This window comes from Leucoraja erinacea, chromosome 34, assembly GCF_028641065.1.
Source record: "Leucoraja erinacea ecotype New England chromosome 34, Leri_hhj_1, whole genome shotgun sequence".
In the NCBI taxonomy this organism is placed as follows: Eukaryota; Metazoa; Chordata; class Chondrichthyes; order Rajiformes; family Rajidae; genus Leucoraja; species Leucoraja erinaceus.
The window spans coordinates 6,414,894-6,433,320 of record NC_073410.1 but is presented as its reverse complement, the minus strand read 5'-3'; the positions used below and the strand labels follow the sequence as shown (position 1 = coordinate 6,433,320).

The 18,427-nt window shown below is 43.7% G+C and overlaps 1 protein-coding gene across 4 annotated transcripts in view; it reads right to left on the bottom strand.

Annotated features, from left to right (window-relative positions):
• Positions 1-18,427, bottom strand: part of LOC129712954 (protein transport protein Sec24B-like) — a 44,830-nt gene that overhangs the window by 25,006 nt on the left and 1,397 nt on the right. Inside the window, exons 1-6 of one of the 4 annotated variants that reach the window (XM_055661750.1) lie at positions 15,835-16,151; positions 15,264-15,377; positions 6,821-6,927; positions 4,692-4,867; positions 2,963-3,065; positions 2,137-2,263 (exon numbers count right to left, since the gene is read on the bottom strand). In XM_055661750.1, the coding sequence (XP_055517725.1) occupies positions 2,137-2,263; positions 2,963-3,065; positions 4,692-4,867; positions 6,821-6,927; positions 15,264-15,324 (574 nt within the window). In that variant the 5' untranslated portion in view covers positions 15,325-15,377; positions 15,835-16,151. Of the gene's footprint in view, positions 1-2,136; positions 2,264-2,962; positions 3,066-4,691; positions 4,868-6,820; positions 6,928-15,263; positions 15,517-15,834; positions 16,152-18,427 lie in introns of those variants that run through there. The other 3 variants (XM_055661751.1, XM_055661753.1, XM_055661752.1) reach the window with 3 other exon arrangements.

Genomic DNA, 18,427 nt, shown 5'->3' with positions numbered 1-18,427 from the left:
AAGGAGGCAACACTACCGCTGAGCCACTGTGCTGCTCCAAATTAGACTCTAATTAATCCAGACTCTCTTGTCAAAATTTTCTGCCACTGTCCCAGTCCCTGCCAACCTTGTGAGTGACCAGCTATGCAGACTACAGGTTTTACAATCTTCACACATGACAATAAATGTCTCTGCAACCATCCCCTCTCCTCACCCCCAGGTTTCCACTCTTCCTGCATATTCTCACTGCCTTCCACTGCATGTCCAACAGCACAAGTGTTCCTGGCATCATTTCATGCATCTGCTTCAGGCCGTCCATTACGCTCCACCTTTCCCATCCTGCAGAGACCCCCCCATAAACCAACGCTTCTGCTGCGCTAGACACATTCTCTGATCCTGACAGGGTTTGTGACGGTAACATAGACAGCTGAAGACAGGAAGCCAAATGCTGGTTTTAATCTTCAGGATATTTATAAGCGATCACGGAACTCTAGCTTCTAATTCCCATCAGTAACTAGAGCCCCACTCCGGGATGGCCCTGGGACACGTGCAAGTTGGGGGTACTCATGCATCACTTAAAAGAGACCCACACCACCTTGGCCACGCACTCACATATATAAGAAAGTCAAGAGTGTTTTATTGTCATGTGTCCCAGATAGAACAATGAAATTCTTACCTGCAGCAGCACAACAGAATATGTAAACGTAGTACATTGTAAACAATATGTAAACGTAGTACATTGTAAACAATATCATAAACGAGAGAAAAATGAAAAGTTCAGTGTGTATAGATACACATACTCTGTTTACAATTTCTGTTGTGCTGCTCAAATAAGAATTCCATTGTTCTATCTGGGACACATGACAATAAAACACTGGGCTGCTCAATACATTTGCTTATCAATCTTTTCACTACCAAACGATATCAGCCTTGATCACATTGAATGGCGGTGCAAGTAATAACCATATAACAATTACAGCACGGAAACAGGCCATCGTGGCCCTACAAGTCCGTGCCGAACACTTTTTTTCCCCTTAGTCCCACCTGCCTGCACTCATACCATAACCCTCCATTCCCTTCTCATCCATATGCCTATCCAATTTATTTTTAAATGATACCAATGAACCTGCCTCCACCACTTCCACTGGAAGCTCATTCCACACCGCTACCACTCTCTGAGTAAAGAAGTTCCCCCTCATATTACCCCTAAACTTCTGTCCCTTAATTCTGAAGTCATGTCCTCTTGTTTGAATCTTCCCTATTCTCAAAGGGAAAAGCTTGTCCACATCAACTCTGTCTATCCCTCTCATCATTTTAAAGACCTCTATCAAGTCCCCCCCTAAACTTCTGCGCTCCAGAGAATAAAGACCTAACTTATTCAACCTATCTCTGTAACTTAGTTGTTGAAACCCAGGCAACATTCTAGTAAATCTCCTCTGTACTCTCTCTATTTTGTTGACATCCTTCCTATAATTGGGCGACCGACCAAAATTGTACACCATACTCCAGATTTGGTCTCACCAATGCCTTGTACAATTTTAACATTACATCCCAGCTTCTATACTCAATGCTCTGATTTATAAAGGCTAGCATACCAAAAGCTTTCTTTACCACCCTATCTATATGAGATTCCACCTTCAAGGAACTATGCATGGTTATACCCAGATCCCTCTGTTTAACTGTATTCTTCAATTCCCTACCATTTACCATGTACGTCCTAAGTATAATAACCCTTTTGTTATACTTAACCGACTAAAATAAAGCTGTATGAACTGTAATTTGTTCTTTAACATACATGTTGGTTCCCAAAACCACAAGACAGGAACAGGTTATTTGAACTAACTGAAAACTGTGAAGGTCCAGTCCCACTTGGGCGTCATTTGGGCATCACCCAGATGGCGCACAAAGATCCAAGTTGCCTGGATTAAAGGCCATTAGCTATAAGGAGGCTGGACAGAATCAGATTGTTTTCTCAGTAGCGTCGGAGGTAGAGAGGATGCCTGTTAGAAGTATCTAAAATTACAAGAGGCTTAGGGTAGACATCAGAACCTTTTGCCCAAAATGGAAATGTTCATTATTCTGTATTTTGGACACAATCTACACTTGGATTTGGACACTGAGTAGGCCCAGAGCAACTCTAGACACAAGAGCTCGTACCTTCATTGAGGGAGAAACAACTGTTGCACTTCCAGTGCCTCTGATCAGTGAAGGTGACGAATGGGTTGATGTAGGTCTGACATGATGGACATTGAGGAGGTACATCAGGAATCAGCAATGGGGGCTCCTAGAAAACCAGCAAAGAAGAATGACAGCACAAGGTTGTTTCAGTAATTCCCTACCACAGAGAGCCGAGGAGTCATTAAGTATTGAAGGTACTCCGGTGGACTCCGGTTATCAAGAGTGATGGGAATCAGACATTATGCCAATGGGCGCGATAATTTGGTGATAATTGGCATTCTGATAACATTCTGTTTCTTGGTTAAACAGAAAATGTTCAATATTATGTGAAATAATTTGTTGTCTGGTAATCATAAAGCATCACATTTGATTCAAAACGTATAAAGATGGTTGAGATTCCATCAGGGACAAGTTATTTTTCAGGCTGAAGTTGCAGGGAGATTCTTGGACAGCTTAGAAAAGTGTACTTTTGCTGTGCAAGACTCTGATCTAACTGAAAGATATTGTGGAAGCAAAATTAAATGCAAAACACTTGTAGCAGTAGCAACTGTTGTACTGCAAGATAACAAGCTCTGACACATGAAGCAGTTTGTGGCTGCTGTGAAAAATCACTGTTTGTGCCTTATTCTGGTCAATTCACCCCCCCCCCCCAGGTCTGTTCCTCCATGTTAGGTCACAGAAGATGTGCATCTCAAGCCCAATTCTCTTCCCAAACACAAACCTATCGCCAACTTGCCTGGGTCACATGAAATGATAAAAATGCATGTAATCCAAGGGAATCTTCATCTCACCCAATTCTACTTACCCTGGAATCCTTAAACGGTCGGCAAATAAGCCCCAGAGGAAGTTTCACCTGTTTCAGCAGGGCCTGGCTCTGTGGGATGTTCACCAGCGTACACTGAATGGCACTAGAAAGACAAGAACAAAATGATTATAGCAGCAGTTCCTTTTAACCACCCCCCACCCCCACCCCCCCTCCAGGTTCAATGTGGACAGAGAGCAGTTCCATTCTGCAGATAATAACTGCAACTTTCATTTACAGAGCTCTTTTAACTTAGCAGAAGCATCTCAATGCATGTATTAAATAAAAAACGGAACCATACAATCAGAGATAGCCAAATGCTGGGCAAATGGGTGAATTTTGAGGAGCATCTTAAAAAAGACGAGGCAAAGAGGTGAGAGGATTAAAGAAGGAAATTCCAAGCATAAGACTTTGGCAGCCAGTGATCCAGTGATGCAACAATTAGGGAGGCACGGTGGGGCAGCAGTAGATTCACTGCCCTACAGCACCAGAGACCCGGATTCAATCCTGGTTCGATCCTGGCTACGGGTACTAGTCTGTATAATTTGTTCGTTCTCCCCGTGACCTGCGTGGGTTTTCTCCGGGACCTCCGGTTTCCTCCCACACTCCAAAGACGTACAGATTTGTAGGTTAATCGGCTTGGTATAATTGTAAATTGTCCCCAGTGTGTGTGTGGGATAGTGTAAGTATGCGGGGGGGTCTCGGTGGTCCGAAGTGCGTGCTTCCGCACTGTATCTCTAAACTAAACTACAATTATAGTTTAGTTCTGAGAGCAGTAAAGAAAGGCCACGCTCTTCATGCAAAGGGACAGCAAACTGTCCTTTCAAAATACAGGTAGGTGTAGGGGCAGGTGGAGGTATGCAAGGGGTTCTGGGTTCCTAAGAAATCTTGTGTTATAGAAAACCACATTATATAAATATGTTAATGGGGAAAGAAGGTTAGGGGATTTCAGACTCACAATTACAAAGTTATTTTTCCCGTGGGATTTTCAAAACTTTTCAATAGCAATAAGCTTATTTACATTGCTGCAAGCTAAAAATACGAGCGGCTTCATGTTACAATGTTTGATGGAGCATCGTTGCACAGGTGTCAACAGAAGAGATGGCTTGACAATTTTAGTAGTCACCCGAGGTTAAAGTAGCAGCTGTGTATTTAAGAGACAATGGTGTCTGATTACTGAAGAGAATTTACATGGAAACAAATTTCCTCTGCCTATACTGTTTAATTCAAAGCCACCTTTTTCTTGCTTGTCAATTTCCAAAGTAATTTTTAAGTGATTCTCTAGATTCCAATCAAAATTATGTCCTAACCATTTTGGCCCGCATTACAGATATAGTGTTCCCTAATTCATCACTCACATTATTTCCAATTTATGTTATAGAAATTAGCTTTACCATGGGTGTCAGGGGTTATGGGGAGAAGGCAGGTGAATGTGGTTAGGAGGGAGAGATAGATCAGCCATGATTGAATGGCGGAGTAGGCTTGATGGGCCAAATTCAGCTCCTATCACTTATGATCTGTATGTAGACATAAAAAAGCACTAAGTATTTGTGTCCCCCAAAGTCATTAAGTATTTTTTTAAAGAAAAAGGGGGCTAATGCAGTGTCAAAGCCTCAAGAAAAGAACTTCCACTGTCAAGTGAATGTGTTATCCTGAGTGTGAAAGTTTGTTCAAAAAGGAGACTATCTTTCCACAGACGTTTCTGCCTGTGCAAATGGTATGCATTTCTTACTCAGAGCTGCAGTTCAGCTTCTGCAAGCTAGGGGTCAGGTTTGGCTCAGGCGCTGAGGCTGGTTCTGCTCGTGGGACATCCTGTTGCTCCAGCAAGTTGATTGGCCGCACCTCGGCTTGCTGCCCATTCCCGTTAGACGTTGTCCCCATCAGCTGCTCCATGGGGAGTGTATCCTGCTGGGATTAACAAAGTCATGTTATAGAACACGATAAGAAGAAACATGTAGGGAGGAACTGCTGATGCTGGTTTGCTCCAAAGACACAAAACTCAGCAGGACAGGCAGCATCTGTGGAGAAAAGGACTAGGTGATGGTTCGGGGCGAGACCTTTCTTTAGACTGGGAGTCAGGGGACAGGGAAACCAGAGGTGTGAATAGGTTCAGAACAAATCAGAGCCGGCACCAATGACCAAGAAAAGGTGGAGCCCACAATGGTCCATGGAGTGGTCTATCACCTCTTGTCTGTGGAGGGGATATATGGATGCAAACAGTGGAACAGGCAAGATGACTAGGGTGGGGGAGGGATGGGGAGAGAGAGGTAATGCAGAGATTACTTGAAAATAGAGAAACCTCTGGGTAGTAAACTGAACTTGTAGTCTACAATAAGAAGAAAAATGGGAATCATTTGCTTTTAATCATTAACATAGAAACATAGAAAATAGGTGCAGGAGGAGGCCATTCGGCCCTTCGAGCCAGCACCGCCATTCATTGCGATCATGGCTTGGTATGAATGTAAAATTGTCCATAGTGTGTTGGATAGTGTTAAAGTGAGGGGATCAGACTCTGTGGGCCAAAGGGCCTGTTTCTGCGTTGTATTTCTATAGCTAAGCTAAACTAAACTACTATCTATCTCATTGGTGACCCTCAGACTATCCTTGATCGGGCTTTGCTGGCTTTACCTTGCACCAAACTCTGTACAAGTTTTTGGAGAGTGTGAACGGGAGAGAGATCTGACCCAACGTGCCACATTCAATCTCAACTAAGGCAGCAGTTCGGGCCCTACAATTATTCATAGCTTGGAGAAGATAAGAAAAACTACCGTTCAGAGTGGATTACCACTAAAAGATGAGCTAAGTTGAGACTGCCTCTCATCATCACACTGATTGGATGGAGAGGGAAGCGGAGGGGGCTCCTCTACAAAGAATATTGTTTGACCCCTCTGGCACATCAGTGGTTTTAGGTGGGAGGAAAGGAAGATCGTAATAGAGATATGTTTCTTTGATGCTCGGCATCACGCCCACACCCTCCATCATCAATGCACAATGCTGAACTGTGTGCCCTGGCAGGTTCAATGCAGATGAATTAATGAAAGGCCATCAGCCGGAAATGTCACTAGATGGTGTCAGACCGACTGAGCATTTCTTGTTTTCTATTATTATTTCAGATTTCCCCCACCCACTGTTTTATTTGCAGCACTGGAATGGTGGCGCAGCAGGTAACACTGCTGCTCACAGCTCCAGGCACCAGGTTTAAGCCCGACCTCAGGTGCTATCTGTGTAGAGTTTGCATGTTCTCCCATTGCTACTAGATGCTCAGTTCCCTTCCACATCCCAAAGAAAGGCTGGTAGGTTATTTGACTCCAGAAAGAGATGCCTTTAATGTGGGAATCAAAGGGAAGGGGGGGGGAGGGGGGGGTGGAGCTGATGTTATTGTTCTATTGAGCCAGCATAGACTAGATGGGCTAAATGGCCACCTCCTCCATTACAGTAAGTTAGTTTATTTTGTTTGTGTACCACCCACAGAGTGAACCAGCAACTCATCAAGGTCCCTTCTCCAGTATCTCTTCTCAGTACAACCCTTTCTACATTAGAGATACAGCGTGGAAATAGGCCCTTTAGCCCACCGGGTCCATGCCGACCAGCAATCACCCCGTACACTAGGACTATCCTACACACTAGGAACAATTTACAATTTACCAAATTAACCTACAAATCTTTGAAGTGTGGAAGGAAACCGGAGCACCCAGAGAAAACCCACTTAGTCACAGGGGGAACACACAAACTCTGCACTGACAGCACCCGTAGTCAGGATCGATCCAGGGTCTCTGGCACTGTAAGGCAGCAACTATACTGCTGTGTCACCACTCTGTACTTCTCTGGGGCAGATGTGAGGGATATTTGGACATGATGTACCTGAGTTGCTGAAGTGCCCAAGCCCGTTGTCCAGAGTGACTTGTGCTGCACACTTTGTCCTGGGTGGGTGTGTGACTGGAATCCAATGGCCCCATTAGAATGCTGAGCTGAAAGGAAAACACAAACAGGTTCAGCCCTCTCCCTGTGTGACATGGAACGCGTGCCCTGAACAATTAGTCAGTCCAGTCTAACCCACACACACACGTTACACTGAATCAAGAACAAGGTGAGAATTTGCAGCGAATTCCAAAACATTATCAAGTTTGGTGAAATATGCAAAAAGCAATTGATTGATTTTACAATGCTCGTGTTGTTAATTAAATGCCAGTGAACATGGTCATGACTCAGGAGTTAGCATCTGTACGAGAATGAAATAAAGCAGAAACAGGTACATGGATAGGCAAGGTTTAGGGGAAGAAGATAGACACAAAATGCAGGAGTAACTCAGCGGGACAGGCAGCATCTCTGGAGAGAAGGAATGGGTGATGTTTTGGGTCGAGACCCTTCTTCAGACTGATCAGTCTTTAAACCAGCATCTTTGACTTAAACCAGCATCTGCAGTTCTTTCCTACACAAGGTTTAGAGGGATATGGGCCAAAACGCAGGGAGGTAAGACTAGTATAGATGGGCCATCATGATCAGAATGGATTAGTTGGGCCGAAAGCCCGTTGAATTATATCAATGACGCTAAAACAAGAACTGAGGCTCAGAAAAGTTGGAGCCAGGGGAGGTCCGGCAGAGAGACGGTGTCGCAGCGGTAGAGTTGCTGCCTCACAGCGCCAGAGACACAGGTTCGATCCTGACTACGGGTGCTGTCTGTGTGGAGTTTGTACGTTCTCCGCGTGACCACATGAGTTTTCTCCGGATTCTCCGGTTTCCTCCCACATCCCAAAGACGTGCAGGTTTGTTGGTTAATTGGCTTTGGTAAAATTGTAATTTGTCCCAAATGTGTGGGCAGAACTAGTTTATGAGTGATCACTGGTCGGCACGGACCCGGGGAAGCGAAGGGCCTGTTTCCAGCTCTGTATCTCTAAACTAAAAAGTTGGAGAGCAGAGAGCCGCCAGAGTGGGAGTAAGGAAGTGTCCAGGAGCAACCAGCTTGTCTGGAGGAAGGAGGCTATCTGGGAATAAGCTGATTGCCTGGAAATAGGTAGCCCTTCCCGGAGCAAGCAGAGAGTGGCCTGGCCTGACTGAAAACTGAGACTGGGAAAGACTGACTATGGAGAGTCTGGCATTATGGTGAGAGCTGCCAGTCTGGGACTGACTGGGCAATTGAACAGGAATTAGCTGGTGTCTATAAAATCCTAGGTGTGTAGCAAAGCTCTCTGCAAGCCAAAGAATTATTCTTTAAGTCTACTTTATTTCCAATGTGCAAAAAAAGTGATCGACAAACTACATTTGAGATGAATGCACAAAAAAACACGAGGAAAAGTCTGGGATTCTGAACAATTTATGGAGAAATTAAAGGGAGATCTGCTAGAAGTTTATAAAATTAAGCAAAGCATAGATCAGGTGGACAGTCAGAACGTTTTACCCAGGGTGGAAATTTCAAACAGTAGAAAACAGAGTTTTAAGGTGAGAGGGGCCAAGTTTAAAGGAGGTGTATGGGGCAGGTTATTTTTTAGTGTCAGGTGCCTGAAACACGCAGCCAAGGGTGGTGGTGGAAGCAGAAATGATAGTGGTGTTTAAGAGAACTTTAGATAAGCACATGGTTATTCAGGGAATGGAGGAATATGTATCACATGCAAGCAGAGGAGATTTGTTTAACTTAGTCATTATCGGCACAGACATTGTGGGCCGTGGGGCCATGGGGCCTGTTCCTTGTGCTGTGCTGCTTTCCATGTTCATTGTAACCTGCATCTCAATAGATGCTGTCACAATTTAACATGTCCTCCAAAAGGCTGCTCAGCACCCACTGCCCCACCCAAGCACCCAATCCGCACCCCCTTCTCCCATCTCAGCACTGCTTTGAAGCACAAACCAAGGAGCCACGTTTTTAAAGTCATGTCTTTAGAATGGTTTTTTTAACTCGCTCCCATCCAACTAACCGATCCACTGGTGGTGAATTATTTTGGAAGATGCCACAGCAGTTTTGCAAACAACCACGTGAACGAATTAGATCTTGCAAACACGAAGGGAACGACTCATTTGTTTTGGTGGTTCTGGTGTGGGACAGATGTCGCCCTGTTAAGGGGTCGCTTCTGCAAAGGGCACAATTGGATCATCTTATGACCATCTGAACAGATTGGAAAAGGCTTATCTTCAGAAATACAAGCCTCCCTGAACAACACGCTCCGGGTTCCGTCACAGAACCCAGCCCAGGTTTGGTTCAGTTGATAACATACTTGCTACTGAGTCAGAAACTAAAGTCCAAACAGCCAAATCAAACTTAACAAAGACCAACTTGTGTGTGGGGTGGAGCATAAGATAGAGATAGAGACAGTGAGAAATGAATGGACGCTCATAGATATGTAAAAGTGACTTGTGCAATTGACTCATGCAAGATATCTTGATGCTTCCGATATCTATTAAAAACAAGTGATAATATTAAAAGTAGACAAAAATGCTGGAGAAACTCAGCGGGTGCAGCAGCATCTATGGAGCGAAGGAAATAGGCAACGTTTTGGGCCGAAACCCTTCTTCAGACTAATGCTAATAATATTAAAAACTATTCTACCATAAGAGAGGACAAAGAGATAGAGCAAATAAGTTAAACTGATTCAAATGCAGCATGCATCATTCTGCAGTACAAATAGATCAAATGCTACCAATCTCCTCCTGCCCACTCGCCAGTTGGTTTGTGCTATTTGATCCTAGCTCTGATTTCAGAGGCAAATGGCAAATGAAACAGACACTCCATCCTCAGACCAAACCATACAGATGGCTGAATTTTAATTAGCAGAGCAGAGCATCAATCATTCATATCAACAGCAGATTGTATCACTTTTCTCACTGCAATAATCTGTTCATTTGCCTCCTGTTGGCATAGCTACAAAAATAGTTCCATACGCAGCAACCAGCACAGATGAATCTAGAGGCAGATGGGCCATTGCCTGTACAGACCTTGAGTTTAGTTTAGTTTAGAGATACAGCACGGACTCTTCGGCCCACCAAGTCCGCACCGGCAAGCGTATGAACACTATCCAACACACACTAGGGACAATTTTTACACATACACCAAGCCAATTAACCTACAAACCTGTACTTCCTTGAAGTGTGGGAGGAACCCGAGGATCTCGAATAAAACCCACTGGGTCATGGGGAGAACGTACAAACTCCGTGCAGACAGCACCAGTAGTCGGGATCGAACCCGGGTCTCTGGCGCTGCAATCGCTGTAAGGCAGCAACTCTACCGCTGCACCACCACAGTGCAGCCCTAAATCCATCTGAAGATTGTCTGACTGACTGTGGCCCAGACTGTGGTTTCAACAAGGAGATGTAGCATAGTTACTGAAGTAAAGGTGCAAATGCAGTAGCTATTTTGCACATAACATGCTTCTAATCACCTTGATCGCCTACTTTTTTTTAAGTCTGTATATAGTGATGCTACTCAGTCAGGAAAACAAGGGATTCTTGGTGATTCCTGTGCCAAACAAACATGGTGGCCTGGCTGTTATGCACTTCATTTGCTTCGGGATGCATCGCAGCTTGGTTTTGGAACTGCTCCATCCAAGACCGCAAGAAATTGCAGCAAACTGTGGACGCTGCCCAGACCATCACACTGACTAACCTCCCTTCCACTGACTCCATTTACACCTCACACTGCATCGGCAAGGCCAGCAGCATAAACAAGGACCAGTCGCACCCTGGCCACTCCCTCTACCCCCCTCTCCCATCAGGCAAAGGGTATAGAAGTGTGAAATCCAGATTTGGGGACAGTTCCTTCCCAGCTGTTATCAGGCAACTGAACCATCCTCCCGCAACCAGAGAGCTGCCCTGAACTACTATCTACCTCATTGGTGACCCTCGACTATGGTTGATCGGACTTTGCTGGCTTTACCCTGCACTAAATGTTATTCCCTTATTATGCATCTGTACATTGTGAATGGATCGATTGTAATCATGTATAGACTTTCCACTGACTGTTCAGCACACAACAAAAGCTTTTCACTGTACCTCAGCACACATAACAATAAACTAAACTAAATACATTTACGGCAATGATCCTCTTAATTTACTGGCTGTAGGTGCTGTTTTTCAGATGAGATGGTGCCTTCTCTACATTCCCGAGTGAACAAAAGATCCTAGAGCACTATTTCTAAGAAAGGTGGTGAAGTTCTCCCCAGGTGGCCTGCCCAATACTTGTCCCTCAATCAACATCAGTAAAGCAGATTATTTGGGTATTATCAGATTGCTGTGTTTGGGAGGTTCCTTTATCTAAATGGTTGCAATATTTTCTATACATACTGATGCCCACACTTCAAAAGCACTTCCAAAGTTTGTCTGTTTCCAAAAGGGCCTATCCTTTACTTTTTTTGTTACTTTTTTTGTATATCTTTCATTCATTTGTTCTGAATCTCTCTATATCACCTTCTATATCTCTTGTTTCCCTTTCCCCTGACTCTCAGTCTGAAGAAGGGTCACGGGTTGGCGGGACTGTCATATGAGGAACGATTGGAAAGACAGGGCTTGTATTCACTGGAATTTAGGAGAGAGGGAATCTTATAGAAACGTATAAAATTATAAAAGGACTGGACAAGCTAGCAGGAAATTTTTTCCCAATGATGGGAGAATCCAGAACCAGCGGCCACAGTCTAAAAAAAAGGGGAGGCCATTTAAAACTGAGATGAGAAAAAAAAATATTTCACCCAGAGATTCGTGAATTTGTAGAATTCACTGCCACAGAAGGCAGTAGAGGCCACTTCACTGGATGAATTTAAAAGAGAGTTAGATAGAGCTATAGGGGCTAGCGGAATCAAGGGATATGGGAGAAGGCAGGCACGGGTTACAGATTGTGGATGATCAGCCATGATCACAATGAATGGCGGAGCAGGCTCGAAGGGCAAAATGGCCTACTCCCGCACCTATTTTCTGTGTTTCTATGTCCCGAAACATCACCCATTCCTTTTCTCCTGAGCTGCTGTCTGACCCGCTGAGTTACTACAACTTTATGTGTCTATCCAAAGTTCTATATTACTTTATGGCATCTAGATGATGTGAAAGTTGCTGCTTAAATTGAAATATTTGTCATTGTTCTGATCAAACTCACTCGCTCAATCCAGTCTCATTCTAGTCTCTCAAAACTCATTCAACTAACTGAAAATCTGTGTCCTGCGATCACTTAGGCACACTGGATGAGAGGAAAAAAGAACAGTTATTTAGTAATTCATAGCTGTAGTATAAATTTAGAGAATCATTTGCAAGTGTGGGGACAAACATTTTAAAGGACATTACAGTGTATTTGACAACATCCTAAGAGGTAACCCAAGCAGTTGATGTACTGAGCACATCTGCAATACAGCAAGACAAAAACGCTAATATAGCATTTTTCTCAAACAAGCATCATTGACAGTGAGGGATGAGAATAATATTAAGACAAATGGGAATAATGTGAAGACAATTCAGAAAGATCATGGTTAAAATAGCAAGTTTACAGATGCAGATTGAATTAGGAAAAAATAGGTTTTGAGGCAGAGAAAGGAAATTACAGAAATCAAAGCCACAGTTGTAAAAGGAGCCGCCACTGAAGGTGAGGCAAGTAAAAGTCAAAAGAGTTTAAGAGGCCAAAGTTGGTGGAGCACAAAGAACTTGAAGATGCACGAGATTACAGATTGCTATCACACACTAGATTGAACTCCTAGACCAGCAGGTGTTCTGGCAAGAACAAATCTGGTCAGATTAACTCTGTGGCAAGTACAATCTGATCAGGTACAGCTGAGACAGGTGAGGTCCACATTATGGCTTCAGTCTCCACGGGATTGTTGCTGTTCGCGTTTCTGTTCTCTGCACGGAACAATATTTTACCTGAACCAACTTACCTATTCAAAGGATACTTTTATTCTTGACCTGGCCAGCTAACCTAGTTCAGTGTGTAATTTGTTGTAATCTCTTCTTCCATAAATCTCCTCAATGGATTGTGTGCCAATCTGTCTCCATAGCAACATTCATTGGAGCCAACCAATAAACAAACTGCTTCACGTTTAACAGTTTCCCTCGTCATCACATCTCCAGCTCTACGGGTCCTAGCTAACAGATTTCTATTCTGATGTGCAGGAAGAAAATGTTTACAGAGTTTACAGAGAAGACAGGCACAAAATGCTGGAGTAACTCAGCGGGACAGGCAGCATCTCTGGAGGAAAGGAATAGGTGAGGTTTCAGGTTGGGCCCCTTCTTCAGACTGAAAGTCAGAGGGGAGGGAGACTGGAGGTATGATGAGGTACAAAGGGCAAAAGAATGAAAGATATGAAAAGAACAAATCAAGGCCAGCAAGGATGATCATGGAAAGTCAGAGCCCACAATGGTCCGTTGTTGGTTGTCCAACTTTTGAAAAAAGGGAGACACGCAAGAAATCTGAGCAATTTCAGAGCTCACCCACCCTCACCCTCACCCTCACCCTCAAAGCAAGTCAGAATAGTGAAGGAGAGGAGAGAATTATTCAATCAGATTCGGAGGAGCTTCCTGTCTGAGCTGACTAAGGAGGCCGGAAGAGTTTACAAAACTAGAGTAAAATGGAGCTGTGTAAGTATTTGTAAATGTGAAGTATTTTGAAACCATTATCACTCTGATCTGGCCAGCTGCCATGAAATAGCTTCTGCTCTATTAAACCTGGTTTAATGTCTTTTTTGAAAGATGCACCTCTGACCAAGCAACGATCCCTCTGTGGAGACACAAAAGTTGGCAGATACTGGAATTCTGAGCAGAACACAAAGTATGGGAGGAACTCAGCAGGTCAGGCAGCAACAGTGAAGTGGATGGCAAGGAGATTTTTCGGGTTGGGACCCTTCTTCAGACTCGACCCGAAATGTCACCTGTCTATTCCCTCCACAGATGCTGCCTGACTTGCCGAGTCCTTCCACGCTTCGTGTTTTTCCGAGCAATCTCTCAGTTGCGCAGTGGAGTTTCAGTCTGCAATATCGCGCTCAAGCTAAACTGTCCACATAAATGCAACTTAAAATGTGAACTAACTACACTAACCAAACCTGACTTGTGGGTTCAGAAAGAGGCATGGTCCCAACCCAAAACATTGCTTATCCGTGTCCTCCAGTGTTGCCTGACCCACTGAGTTACTCTGGCACTTTATGTCTTTCTTCACTTGTGGGTGTTCCCATTCATAATTAGATCCCCTCTGATACTTCAGAGACCAGCTTGATCTTGATTGAACATTAACTCATGGCATTATTAGATATTACCATGCAAACTAATACATCAGTCATTGGATTAAGGTTCTGGTCCCGTAATATTGTGGGTTAAAAGAGCAATGGTATCAAAAAGAATGCCGTCTCATTCACTGCTGTAACGTCGGAAACTCAATGACTAATTTGCCACACAGCAAGTCAAGTCAAGTCAAGACACTTTTATTTATAAGGCACATTTAAAAAACAACTCGTCGGCCAAAGTGCTTTATATTGGTATAAGAATAGTATAACAAACAACAATGGTTCATAGATTAAATACAAGCATCACTACATACATATAGCCCTCGCTCAGAGGACGTCAAGAAAGGCTTGGGAGTAGAGATGAGTTTTTAGTCTCGACTTAAAGGAGTCGATGGAGGGGGCAGTTCTGATGGGAAGAGGGATGTAAGCGTCCAACAAACAGCAAAGTGACAATAAGCAGACAATACGTCCTTTTTATTGACATTGATTGAGGTGTATTGGCAATAAGGGGAGGAAGGACAAACCTAAAAAGACCACAGAATACATGGGAGAGAAAAAGACTGTCAGAGATAAAACACAATGTGTTGGAGTAACCCAGCGGGCTCGTCAGCATCTGTGGATGGAAAGGACAGACAATGTCTCAGGTCGGGACCCTTCTTCAGATGGTCTGTGACAATCTGTGAGATGATAATACTGAAGCTATATGGCTTGGGTTAAATCAAAAGAACCGTGCTCATGAATGTTACATCAAACAATGGTGGCACAATCTGCAACTGATGTCTTTATTGATTCCAATCGGATCTGAGCAGAAGTTATCACATCTGTTGGAACAGGTCGTCTGTCAGGTGAACAAAAGCTGAAGTAAATGTAGTGGTGTTGCAGTAAGTAAATTTTGTACATAAACTTTGGTTTTTTTACACTATCATTGTCTAATTTATTTAGAATAGCTGACCATTATTGCATATTTATTGTCGTCGTTCCGTCTAATGTTCCCGTAAAGCTGCAGCAAGTAAGAGTTTCATTGTTCCGGCTCCTATCTGATACATCTGACAAATAAATGATCTTACTCTTGTATTTTGTAACCAGATCAGAATATCTCAGGAATCGTGTAAAGAGCAGCCACTTACCTGGGGGCAATGGGTGAATTTTCCTCTTCAGCTGTTTACTGGACTTGGGAAAGACAGGCATTGTAATCCTCACCTTTCTTCAACATCCATTGTCTTTGTTCGAGAGTTTCCTACCTGGAAGATTTACCAAAGGTGACTGACGCTGCGGGTATATGATGTTAGTAACCCTGCCCATTGTCCGCGGCATATTATGCATTTTGCGCTCATTGGCAGTGTGGAATCTCCGTCAGTCTCCAGGAAGGCTACATGGCAGTCCTACCCCTTGTTGCCACCAAGGGTTTATGTTACACTCGAGGGAAATGCTGATTAACTGATTCTCAGACCTAGCCTGGGGTGTTGAAACAGTACCATTTTGTTGTACAATAAATCTCCAGTGCTGCAGAGCAATAAAACTATGAATTCCGTTCCCGATATTTGTTGTACCCACGAGAAATCAGCAAGATTTGAAATAGTTTGATCTTGAGATAAACTCTGTATTGTGCTTTAAGTGCCTCTGATCCATCAAGCATTAAAATACTTACTCCCTGCATCAAAAATACAACTGTGTGTTACATAGGTCACATTTATTTACCTTGTTAGTGGGGCTCATGTTGTCGACCGCCCCGTGGTGCGCCCTGAAAACTGACATCAGTCAGACGAACCACAACAAACAGAGACAGCAGCAGCGTCGCAGCTTGGCGCCAACTCGGAGCATGCGCCCTTTTTAGGGCGGGCACCTATGGGTGTCGAACCGAATGGCATCACCCTGCTGCAGACTTCTGCTGCCTCAAACGCAAGAAGAAGAACCTTGCAAGTCTTATGTTTTAACCTGGCATCACCTAGTAAACACCTACCTGACCTCCTGGTGGCTCAGCACTTCAACTCCCCCTCCCATTCCCAATCCGACCTCTCTGTCCTGGGTCTCCTCCATTGCCAGAGTGAGCAACACCGGAAATTGGAGGAACAGCACCTAATTTTCCACTTGGGGAGCCTGCATCCGGTGGGCATGAACATTGAATTCTCCCAATTTTGTTAGCCCTAACTGTCTCCTCCCCTTCCTTAGCCCTCGAGCTGTCTCCTCCCCTTCCTCAGCCCTCGGGCTCCTCCTCCTCCTTTTTCCTTCCTTCTCCCCGCCACCCCCTATCAGTCTGAAGAAGGGTTTCGGCCCGAAACGTTACCTATTTCCTTCGCTCCATAGATGCTGCTGCACCCGCTGAGTTTCTCCAACATTTTTGTGTACCTTCGATTTTCCAGCATCTGCAGTTCCTTCTTGAACAAACAGCTAACAATGGCCCGTTTCCATTACCGTCGTTACTTTTTTGCATATTTTTAATTCATTTGGTCTATATCTCTTGTTTCCCTTTCTCCCCGACCCCCTGTCTGAAGAAGGGTCTCGACCCGAAACATCACCCATTCCTTCTCTCCAGAGATGCTGCCTGGCCTTGTGGAGTTACTCCAGCATTTTGTGTCTATCTTCAGTTTAAATCAGCATCTGCAGTTCCTTCCTACACTTCACTTGCTTCTTATTATAATCAAACCCCTACACTCCCTACATACTGCAAGGTGATGTTTTCAATTCACCAAAACAGTGGGCAGAAAATGGAATAGTTATTGAATTTTCTTTTGTCAAGCATATTAAGTTAGATCTTTCAGGACTGAAACTAACATTTGGAAATAAAAACTGGATGAAATAAATTGGGTCAAATTTCCTTAAAGAAATTATCAATTAAATTAGTATTTTCCTCAAATGCCCCTACTACAAAACAACTATTGGCTTCTCTTGACCATTGGATGTGAATTAATTTCTGACCTATACAAGTTTGTATTAACTCCAATGCTACAGAAAAATTCAGGCTGATCTTTTCCTTAGTGATTGTAAAAATTCAGACCAAAACGCATCTCATCAATAATTTGGCATTTTGCACAAATAATGGTTTGCTCCAGAACAAAGGAAAACAAACTGCTGGACTGTTCAACCGCCTAAATAAATATGTCCCTAACTGGCTGCAGAATTCCCTATCGTGGTGTAACAAAACCTCTAGTAATAAAGGAACAGTTGTCTGTCTGTTAATCAACAATATTTAATTTTACCATTGACATGTCCTTTTGAAATCCTTAAATTGCCACAATAATCACGCCCATTGTCCATTTAAAAAAATATCTTTTTGGCTCATGAATCACGTGACCTTTCAACTACAGGCGATTCAACTATCATAGAAACATAGAAAATAGGTGCAAGAGTAGGCCATTCGGCCCTTCGAGCCTGCACCGCCATTCAATATGATCATGGCTGATCATCCAACTCAGTAGCCTGTACCTGCCTTCTCTCCATACCCCCTGATCCCTTTAGCCACAAGGGCCACATCTAACTCCCTCTTAAATATAGCCAATGAACTGACCTCAACTACCTTTTGTGGCAGAGAATTCCACAGATTCCTTGGTATCTTGTTTCAAACCATCTTATAGACTGCTACAAGGTACCCCACACACTTGACTATTCCTGTAGATGGGGTTCTGCGCCAGTTGCAATGGCGATTGTAGAGGCAGGCAGTAAGTTACCAGCAAGCTTCTGTATGTACAGTAATGGCTCATTGAACCAGCCAATGCGGCATTTTGCTGCTGGTCCCAGAACAACAGACAGCCAACCATGTCATCTCTGGGTGCCCGCTCTACCACCCACCAAATGGAGCTCAGGGCCTGGTAGACATTGACACAGAGACAACAACCTGGCTGCTCAACACCCGGCTTGAGATCTAACTATTCCTTTGGTTTATGTTTCAATGGCAAGAAGAAGAAGAAGTGCTGGTCTTAAAAGACTGTGTTGGACCCATGCGCCATTGTGACTGAAAAATGCAAGCCAGTCATTATCCGCAGAAGTCACTGATCATTGGTAGCTTTGGACAATAGAAAGACTTTGCATCACAATGCCAAAGTGACTTCAGTCAGACACTACAGATTTTCTTCAACTAGACAATTTCCAGTCCAAATGTCATTTTATTTTAGCCATGGTGTTAAGGCATAGGAATTGCCCATTGTTTAAGACCGTTGGCCAATCTATTTCTTCAAACTGGAAAATGCACGATACATCTTTAATGGAGTTTATGACTGATTGGTGAGCCAAAGGGCCTGTTTCCATACTTTAAACTAAACTAATCATACAATGATTATCTGCAGCAGATCCATTA